This window comes from Channa argus, chromosome 13 (assembly GCF_033026475.1).
Source record: "Channa argus isolate prfri chromosome 13, Channa argus male v1.0, whole genome shotgun sequence".
Classification (NCBI taxonomy): domain Eukaryota; kingdom Metazoa; phylum Chordata; class Actinopteri; order Anabantiformes; family Channidae; genus Channa; species Channa argus.
Window position 1 is genome coordinate 22,274,775 of NC_090209.1, and position 10,932 is coordinate 22,285,706.

General features: G+C 43.0%; 1 protein-coding gene across 1 annotated transcript; it reads right to left on the reverse strand.

Annotated features, from left to right (window-relative positions):
* Positions 1 to 503: 503 nt before the first annotated feature.
* On the reverse strand, positions 504 to 5,655 carry krt5 (keratin 5). Its single transcript, XM_067526859.1, has 9 exons — positions 5,001 to 5,655; positions 3,258 to 3,469; positions 3,096 to 3,156; positions 2,894 to 2,989; positions 2,616 to 2,780; positions 2,369 to 2,494; positions 1,902 to 2,122; positions 1,741 to 1,799; positions 504 to 1,556 (listed from the first exon to the last, which is right to left on the reverse strand). Exons 1-9 carry the CDS (start codon positions 5,532 to 5,534, stop codon positions 1,282 to 1,284), a joined length of 1,749 nt encoding a protein of 582 aa, XP_067382960.1. The 5' UTR covers positions 5,535 to 5,655; the 3' UTR covers positions 504 to 1,281.
* Between the last annotated feature and the right edge of the window lie 5,277 nt (positions 5,656 to 10,932).

A 10,932-nucleotide genomic window follows, 5' to 3' on the forward strand; every position in this document is an offset into this window, starting at 1 on the left:
TTTACTTCACCCTCGGATTTGGTCCGGATTTGAGTACAGCAGGTACCTACCACCCTCGCACTCTGGTGGTGGCAGGGTGGCACGTGGAGCGGCCATTGAGATTTTAGCAGTCCCACCCCTCCCGTACTCACCCCCAACCCCCTGGCCCCACCCCTGAGCACACAGTTCAAAATCCAGCAGCTGTGATGGTTTGAGGGTGGGTAACTTTCAGTGAAGACGCTTTTAATGCTGAATGATGTATATGACCATTAAATATTTAAGATTCAATCGACTGACAGAGCCACTAGTGCTAATTCAAATCTGCCAGATAGTGTTGTGGGCTAAAATTAAAATGATTGCTATGTTCCTTCTGTATTAAAATAAAACCAAGTTGTTTCAAAAATAACTGTGGATTCCAACTCTGTAACTCTGTCATTGTCCACACTTAAATGTAGCCGAAAGCTGTGGCAACAATAAAGGAGGGGGTTCGGTCACAAACACAAATCAAGAAGAAGAAACTGAGATGAATATAAACACAGATTTATTTCAATCATTGTGATGGTACAAATTCGTGATAAATCTGGTTGTCCCAGTCAGCCTTATCCATGTTTTCGTATTGGAAGTTAAAAGTTGAAACAAAGCAAACACAACACCATTTCTATATTGTAGTGGAGAGCTCATTTTCTCTCAAAACAGGAGAAGAAAAGGAGGATCCCAAAAATCTGACATGAAAGTGTAATTGTTGGCTGCTTTTGATGACCTAAAATGCACAAGATGACACGGGAGAGACAACAGAGGAGACATTGCAGAAAAGAGGGGAAGTGGATGCAGCTTTACGTGAAGGCCTGTCCAATTAATTCGAGACCACAACATCCACACCTCTTTTGTGCAAATCCGATCCCCGTTGTCTTTTTGTGTGCAGGGTTTGTTGCTTTGCAAGGATTCTCTGTCATGACACTACAAGTTTTCACTTGTCTACACAACAGCACATCCAGCAACCAAAAGCCAGCCAGGCTGACCGATCAAAAGAAGAGGGGACTGACTCACATCTCTGAAGCTCTTTGGTTTTGGCCTAATGATCTCTCTGTCTCGACTTGTACCTGATTTTAATCTCTTATTCTCTGTAAATGCTAATTGTGCCAAGGAAGGAGAGAGGGAGAGCTGTACCATTATGTGAACCTACTGGTTGTAAATTCTTTCTGAGTCTGCTCTGTGTCTGCAGTTGGAGGGGATTTAATGAGTGAGGAGAGGAGGAGAACAAAATGAGAAGAAAAGAACCATGGCAGAAATGCTGGCTGATGTTTACAGGAAACCACGGGTAGATGAGACACGGGTGGAGCTTCTTGAGCTTATGCTGCTACTGCCACCACCTCCGTAGCCGCCGCCGGAGCTGCCGCCAAAGCCGCCCCCGGAGATGCCACCAAAGCCGCCCCCGGAGCTGCCGCCAAAGCCGCCGCCATAGCCGCCCCCTGAGCCGCCGCCAAAGCCGCCGCCAAAGCCGCCTCCTCCGCCGCCACCAAGGCCGCCTCCGTAGCCAAAGCCACCTCCTCCGCCACCTCCTCCGCCACCTGATGCACCTTGGTGACAAAAATATTATGTTACCAGAAGAACGTGTTTGGGTGAATGGGAATTTTTTCACGTCTTTTCATTAAAACGCATTCATCAACCAAACTGGCAGCTTTAGTGTTAATGTTTATCCATTTTCAGTCGAAGACTACGTAAAAATCACCTTGAACTGTAAACGGATATGTTAATACTTACCATAGCTGGAGGATGTGGTCTGCATATGGATGGTTGCAGTTCCACCGCCAGAGGAAATTCTGCAAAGAAGTCCACACATAAAGAGCAATTCCAGTTTCTACCTGCACAAGTGATGCAATGCGCTTTCTCACTGTCAGAGTCCAAAGTAGCTAAGCTCTTACCTGGATTCCTCTCCTTCCAGAAGTTTTCTGTAGGTGGCGATCTCAATGTCCAGAGCAAGTTTGACGTTCATGAGCTCCTGGTATTCACGGACCTGGCGGGCCATGTCCTGTTTAGCTCTCTGCAGGGCTTCTTCCAGGTCCTTGATGCGGGCCTTGGCGTCCTTCACGGCCAGCTCACCACGCTCCTCAGCCTCGGCGATCTGGGCCTCCAGGTTGGCGCGCTGGTGAAAGGTTTTAAAAAATTAGGCGGCGTCTACGCACTTTGGTAAAAGACTGCGTTTTATGTTGCATACCAATGCAACAATAATGCCAAAACAATTTTTTTCATACCAGGTTGCCATGCTGAGATGTTGAAACTTATTACATATGATATTTCTTATTAAACATGTCTTTAGCATGTCCATGTTCAGGTTTATGTATTTTGGGCGTAGCTGACAGGTGTATAAATGAAAAGAACTGAAGGTTACCTGTGCCTTGACAGACTCAATCTCATTCTGGAGACGGCTAATCATGCGGGTGAGCTCAGCAATCTCGCTCTTAGTGTTGCGAAGGTCATCTCCAGCACTGCCTGCTTGGGTTTCCATCTCCTTGTACTGAAGAAATGTGATTGAAAAAAAAAAAAAAACGGTTATTACACATTCCACAGCCCATTTTGTGCCGTTTTATTTTAAAATACACAATATGTGGACGGGATATTTTCCTTTCTACACCTACCTTGGCCTGATACCATGACTCGGCTTCAGCACGGCTTTTGTTGGCGATCTCCTCATACTGAGCCTTCACTTCAGCTACGATGGCGTCCATATCCAGGCTGCGGCTGTTGTCCATCTCCACAATGACGGAAGTGTCCTTGATCTGTCCCTGAAGCTCATTCAGTTCCTGCAAGCAAGATATACGAGCCATTGTTAAAAATCGAATTAATTGCCCTATAATAATAAGGAAAGAAAGACATTAGGTATAACAAATAATTAACATGCTTTAATGTTTCTTACCGCCTCATAGACAGCTCTAAGGAAGTTAATCTCATCTTGAAGAGAGTCAACCTTGGCCTCCAGCTCAACTTTGTTCATGTAGGCGGCGTCTACATCCTGTAATTGGACAGAAGCAAAAAAGTTGCTTGCATTGCTGATGGCCCAGAGGAAAAGAAGTAGTTATTGAAATGATGGAGCGACTTTTTAAAAGGTCAACCCTCACCTTCTTGAGGAGTACAAACTCATTCTCCACACCGGCACGTTTGTTGATTTCATCTTCATATCTGAAACAAACCAAAAGTGCAAAGATCAGCTCACGGAAAACGGTTGTCAATCGTTGAAAAACACGACTCGCTCGCTTCCCTCCTGTCCTTCCTTAACTCACTTGTTCTTGAAGTCCTCCACCAGGCCCTGCATGTTCTTCAGCTCTCCCTCCAGCTTGACCTTCTCGTTGCCAAGCCCATCCAGCTGTCTGCGCAGGTTGGCGATGTAGGCCTCGAACATGGCGTCGATGTTGGAGCGGGATGATGTGGTCTGGTCTTGCAGCAGGCTCCATTTGGTCTCCAGCATTTTGTTCTGCTGCTCCAGGAAGCGGACCTAAAAAGTAAACGCATTTTCCATGTTTAAATTTAGTTTGGGGAAAGTGAACTATTATATAATACATTTGTATATTTATTTCTCCTGTCCGCTTGATCATTCTGTTTGTCTTCTTTCCTTGTCAGGTGATTCATCGAGCCACACCTCTGTGTGACTTTCCCACATGAAAAACTCTTGTGTGCACTGATATTGGCAGTGGCTGTATTAAAATGCCCCCCAGGGCAGGATGTACTAAATACGATGCTCCGTGGAGACTCTGTGCACAGCAAACTTGAGCTGTGCTGGCTCTAATGAGATCCTTGTTAGACATGATCAGTAAAAACATGTTTCAACTCCTGATCCTAAAAGGCAGAAAATCCATGCAAGGTCTGAAGCCCGGTGTGTCTGTAAGCTAAGAAGCGGGACGGTCTATAGTGCCACACCTCATCGTAGGCCCTCCCCCTAAACCTCTAACATTAACGCTCCCTCGCCTCCAGGAGAAATACTTTCACTGAATGAACTTGCCTGCCTGAAAAATGGAAGCTACATCCCTAAAGCTATTAGATGGACTGAGGGCTGAGTCTTTCCAAATATGCAATTTTACATCAATTAAAATGTTTAGTAAAACTGGACTTCAGCTTTCCCAGTGCTGTTACTCGAAATAGTTGAAATACTTAGATGCGCATTATTGAATTTTTGAGTCGTTTAATTGACATTTGCCTGTGTGAGAACAGCTCAGGTGTGGCGCGTGCACACTGCAGAAAAGCGACGCGAGCGTTTTCTCACATAGGGTGTGGTTCATTTGCTTTTCCATTCTGCCTCATCTTCTTACCGAGGTCTTGAATTATACATGAAAAGTGTAGAAAACATAATGCAAAGGCATTTGTGTAACATTAGCATTGTGCGATACATTTTAGATGTGTGAGATTGGGTCTAATTTCTGCAGCACTAATGAACGTTTGTTAGTCCTTGCTGCCATTGGAGTAGACGATAACTTGATCCCTACTTCCCCTCATACGGAGAGCCACCGGTCACTAGATACGACCACTCTAGTGTTTCCTGCCTTTCACTCTGGGGAGAGACAGCTGGCAGGTGGCCAGTAATGGTCACCGGTAAGTTATAGGTGCAAAGGTCTGCTTTCAGTTTCAGTGTCACTTTGAGAACCTTCTTCTCTTGAAAGGTCCCACACTTATGAGCAAATGACAGAATCATATTTGCACTCATAAGACTGCGGCGACTACTCATAGGTTCGAGAGCTAGGTGTGCCGGGACTACTGCTGCACAGGGCTGGATCAGTTGCTGTGTAATGTTTAATGAGTGGCCTTGTAGAGACACCCAGCTGTAGCAATTCAGCCTTGCACAGGGCAGGAAACTGTACTGTGTGCAGTGCATCCTCACGATCTTCACTCAATTCATATAAACATCTATTGACTTTGAGCCAAGGTACAAAATATAGTAAGTGTAGGTTCAGCTGAATATAAAATCGTATTAGCTTTTTCATCTTGTTGTGTTACTTAGGTCTCTTAGCAGGAAACAAAAAAGGGTCACTTACCTTGTCAATGAAGCTGGCGAAGCGGTTGTTTAGGGTCTTGATCTGCTCTTTTTCTTGGGTGCGGACAGTCTGGATGTTGGGGTCAATCTGAAGGTCCAGGGGGGCCAGCAGGCTTGAATTGATTTGAACGTTTGTGATGGGGGGAGCGAAACCTCCACCACCACCAAAACCACCGCCGCCACCAAATCCGCCGCCGCCGAATCCACCGCCGCCATATCCACCACCACCACTTCCAAAACCGCCGCCGCCAAAACCACCACCACCACCACTTCCAAAACCACTGCCAAAACCACCACCACCACCACCACCACCAAAACCACTTCCAAATCCACCACCCATGCTTGATCTAAGCCCTGAGCCTCCTGCAACACTGGCTGCTGGCCTCCCAAGATTAATAGAAGACTTCGTGGAAAAGGATCTTTGGGCCCCACCGCCAAAACCACCACTGCCATAACTCCCTCCGCCATAACTACCACCGGCAAAACTACCTCCGCCACCTCCACTACTGAAAGAGGTCCTGACAGTTTTTTTCATTGCTGGTTTCTTTTGAAAGACGATTCACAGAGAAAAAGAGGAGCAGAGATAGAGAGAAATGTTTGGCAGAGCAGAGGAGCACACTAAGAGGAGAGCCAAGTCCCTCTAAGTGCCTTCTACCTGTCCGTGACGGATTTTTATCTGCTCGAGGAGGAGGTCTAGTAAGCTCCACCTTCTCTGCACCACCCCTTCAAGCCTCGTCCAACTACCTGGATCCTGGTGGACTTGCAGGGAGATAGTAGCTCAGCTTGTCAGACAGGTAACAGTACCACCCCTGTAATATGATATGGGGTGGCACACCCAGGTGCTCCCTTCCAACTGGAATGGCATCAGAGCCTGAGGTGAAAGAGGAGAAGGAGATGTTGGAGAACATTTTTATTGAGAGATCTCTGATCTCTGAGAGGTGTGTGTGGTTGGAGGATTGAGGGGATGGGGTGGGGACCTATATCATCTCCTTGCAAGACCAATAAAATAGGATTTTAATTTTTTTTAGAAGTTTAAATTGTTACAATTTTCCCTGGATTTGCAAAACACACTCACTGACCAGCACACGCGTGCATGTAAAGGCAGTGAATTCTATGTAGACTCCGACAGTCTGCATAAAGCCTAAAACACAACACATGGAATTTGTGGTAAAACTGCACTGAATATACTATAAAAACCATGTCAGTACATTTTCAAACCAATGTGCTTGTTACATGCACTTTGGCAACACTTGATCCTGCAAATTGTTGAATGGAAAAAAAAAGGAACCATAATTGTGATGATTAAATAAATGTGATAATTAACGGTATATTTACTGGACTCCGGAGAACGTAGCACGGCCTACAAGTGAGTTCGATGTATCTGTAACTTTGTCTGAAATTAAGGTGACAAAAAAGATGGTGGATGAGAGAAAGCTGCAAGTTTGACTTGGCCTACATACAATAAATAAACAACATACAGCGAACATAAGCTTATTAATAACTTTGCTATTGATTTTTTAATTGAGGTTCACTCTCACTTTCTCAAACAATGACACCAATAGTAAAAGTCATAGTTTTTAATTTTGCCCAGCGTTCGCATAAAGACAGTTAAAGTGTCAATAGCTCTCAAGATGAAACTGGTTTTGCAGCTTCCCTGCAGGCAGCAAAGCTCTTACCATGTGCAGAAATGTAAAGAAGTCACACATACTGTAGAGCAGAACTTATAGTAACTATAGTTATAAATATATATAAAACCCAGAAATGGCCTGTAATCCTTTCAAACCTATATAGATTTGAAACTGTATTGGTTTGAAATCATTAAATCAGTCAACAAAGATTAACTGGGGTATTTGAAAAGAAAAATCAAGGAGCAGTGTGAAGCAGTGGATTGGTATGTGGGGGAGAAAAATAAAGTAATCTGAGAGTAAAGAGCTGCAAGAAGAAATGATTCTCAAATTCCACAGTTATTTGTTTAATTCCACCACCCTGCCATTTATGTGTTCAGTCCTGCAGCCCGTGGTTGCTTGAGGGCACTGTACATACAGTACAATCATTAATGTTCATACCAGCTGTTTAAAAGTGACCTTTTTAAAATGCGGTTTAAATTGCATTTGACATAGTGAACATGTATCGCATCTTCCCACCTAATGCAGCGTTTAAAAAGCTCAGTTGCAACTTGGATCTATACTGCACTGATGTCAGCTTGTAGCTAAAAGAACAAATACACCAGATTTCTTGTTCTTACATAACTGGAGCAGTAGATACCTGTTGAAACCCATCTCCGCAGCTCTGATATAGGTGTTGCCTTCCCAGTCTCTGTAGAGTAGTAGCATCTAAATAAAAGAGCTGTAGGGCACAAATGAGTCACGCCCCAAAAGAAAATACCAGCGCTTCACTCCAGGTCCAACATTTTTTTTTTTCTAACAACAGTGTTCATGTGTAACATACTGTTCTGTATGTTCATGCATCCCTGTGTTAGTCGAACACATATCAGAAACTACGCTGGGATCTCTTTGTGGCTGTTCCTGCATTTGTTTCCCTACAAAAAACATTAATAGTTTACCTTTGGCTATGGAAGGAAAACGTATCCACTGTACAGTATTATGGTCGGCGAAAGATTGTTTCCACGTGTTCATTAAGACCTGATTGGTGTCACAACGTGTTTTAGCATAAGAACAAAAGTACAAAGGGGATTAAGTTTTCTATTAGCATAGTGAGGATATGCTGACAATAAATGTAAGTGAGTCACAAAAGTGTCCTGGATGTACAACATCCTGTTTATCTGACCTTACTTTTGAACTTTTTTTTAACAATTACAGAAGTCGGGGTCATGGAGATTTTGTAGACAGGCTTGGGAGAGAGAAATGTACTTCACACGTGTTTATTTGCTTTTGAACGAGGCCACTTTGCTCAGTTGCATAAGAGCAAACTTATTAGGAGACAGACTTGGCCTGAGAAAACTTGGGCTTCAATTCAGAAATGTTTCATTGACGGAGAGAGGAAGAACAAATCAAACATTTTAATGGTGGCCTGTATAAAATGTATAAAATGTTCAGTCAATTGGTTTTGCCTGCATATACACAGTCATGTGCAATAGACAGCTTTGCCAGTTAACTAGTTTGTAATTGGACATCATCCATGTGGCAGTGATAAGTAACAATTGTGTCAGATTCAATAAAACCCAGGCCCAGATCAGAACCCTGTGGCACACCACACAAAAAGGAGGTGCGGATAAGGTTGGCATGGTTACCAATAGCAACAGATTCCTGAGTCCTGTCAGAGAGGTGGGAGGACAATAAGCTGGAGTGACTCAGACAAGAAAAATGAACATATTCCTGGTATTTGTACCAGTTTGTTTCTCCCACTCTCCTGCCAGATTGTCTCCTGAGCCTTTGCAGCCGCCGCTGTCCAGCCTTTGTTCATTCCTGTTCCCACTTTGAGTTGATCTGAAACGGTTACACTAACCATTCTCGGTGCAAAGTGAATCGGGGTATCAGAGAGTGCGTGTCCACCCAGTCACACACCTGCAGCATGGTAGACTTTTCGACCTTCTGCTAAAAATAGAAATAACAGATCTGACGACCCCATCTTGCATCTTTCATTAGACAACTGTGACACTAACGGTGTCATGTGCTTTTTAGCAATGCGTACATGCGTACACGGCTGTGTCACGCAGACTTCCTGACTCGGCGTGTGATGGTTGTGACACTGACACTGAAACCACTTGCGCTTTTGTGCAGGATTTAGATTGAGAAAGCCGACAAACCACACAAACACCAGCCATGGAGACAGCTTAAAGTTGACGGGACTGCATCCTCCAAACGCACAATTACGCCAACTCAACTCTCCAAATCTATGCAGGGTATGCAAGTGATGCACATGTAAACACATAGTTAAAAGCAAGTGCTATGTGAGAGTATTTTTTTTTTTTTTTGCCACACCTTGAAGCACATACCGCAGGACTTGATGTAGACAATTAGAATTAATAATCATTATAATACAGGTATAAAAAAGCTACAACTGCTTCCTGTAAATATCTATAAAATGTGTATGTTCACATTTCTATCCATGTTCAGTAACTATAAAAGAAACACAACCATTTACAACAACTATACTGTTTAGTGGACACTATTTCATTATGAAGCTTACTACAATATCTACAAGACACCGCGTTATGAAATCACTATTCTAGTGCAGAGTTGTATTTGATTGGCCATGATATGGCAGGTGACAGTACAGGCTCACTAGTCAGCACTTGCAGAGGAATGTTCATAAGCTCATTTCTTCTGTGAGAACCAACCTCGAGATGGGAGTTTACTCTACTGAAACTTGGCAAGTGAAACTGCTAAGAAGAAGAAAGAGTAATTAAGTGAGAATGACTTGTTTCTGACGTGCAGAACGTGCTGTTTTCTAGTGCCAATTAAGAAAGACTGTTCATATGTATTTGTAATTTTATCTGTATAAAACTGTGTGTGTGTGTGTGTGTGTGTGTGTGTGTGTGTGTGTGTGTGTGTGTGTGTGTGTGTGTGTAATTGTGGGAAAGTGGGGATTTAAAAAAAAATGCAACAGCCAAAATGTTGGACCTATAAACATAACAAAGTGCAGCAATAAAAATGTCTTTTTTACAAGGGTTGTTTCTCGCCGGCTGACATGACACATGGATGTTGGCAGCAACAAAGCTAATGCTGAATAAGTCACAAACCGAGATAAAAAGAATGAGCTGAATTCTCTGTCTTAAACTGTCAATTGACAGCACAAAGATAACATTTTTTCATTTTGGTATTTTGGTTTAAATGTCTAGTGTTTGTCAGTACATTGGTTATATACCAGGCATCTGCAAAGGCTCCAACGTATGATAACAGGCAACATTTTATTGCTATAATGTGAGATTTGAAATAATCCACTCTGCTTCACCCGGCCCTCCCTCTCCCTGCTCCATTATCTGCTCTTCTGTGTCCCGTCATCAGCCACAATAAGTGAGAATAAACCAAAATGTGCTAATTGAGCAGAAATAATTGAAATTATCTGATTTGTGAGAAGGGTGAGCTTTGCTCAGGGACTTAAGGAAGCAAATATCTCTGAACCGCTGGTGGTGCTGTTACATGAATCTGACTTCTCCACTTTACCAAATGAAGCATCTTATTAAAAACACAACATAGAAAAAGTTACACACTTTGTGTCTTTAAGCAAAGCTGATGCAGCCATGCGTGATTTAAGCATTATTAGATTAGTAATAGTACAAATGCAGTAACTCTGTACTGGCCACACGTGTACAAAAAGACCACACAAGTCGGCCATATACATGTAAAACTGCTGCTGCAGTTACATGATTTCTTTTGTGTCGTGAGTGTGTCTTGATGTATTAAACTGGCACCATGTGAATTCAGAGGCCATTTGCTCTCCCAAACCTTTTAAGTTCATTTAAGATAGTATCTGTAATTCGCTCTGCTTTTAATATTACATGGTGCCATAGTCACTTGGTGGTTTGTTCCATTATATTCCTGTGGGGGTTTTTGGCTTTCAGAGATAAGCCTTGTGTGTCTCCCCTAGGCAGTGCATCGAAGGTTAACCAAAAAGTGTCAAAAGTGCACCGCTTGTCATAACGTGCATGCAAAAGTGTATTTTAGTTCCATAAAAGTGCCAAAGGCAACGCATACAAAACTTGAAGAATTTGGATTTCCAAGAAAATACAGAGAAACTTGGTAATTTTTTGAGAAAAGGCAGAAACAAATGGCTAAACAGCACAGGAGCAAATCTGAACAGAAATTTCATTTGACTTTTCTGGCTGCCTGTTTTTCTCCGTCAAGCCATGCTGCAGTTTAAAAAGAGAAATAAATCACAGGCATGACAAATAAATACAGTTTTTTTTTTCAAACTACATTTTGCTTTATATTCAAACAAAATCAACGCCACGTCCCTCTACTTTTACAGTT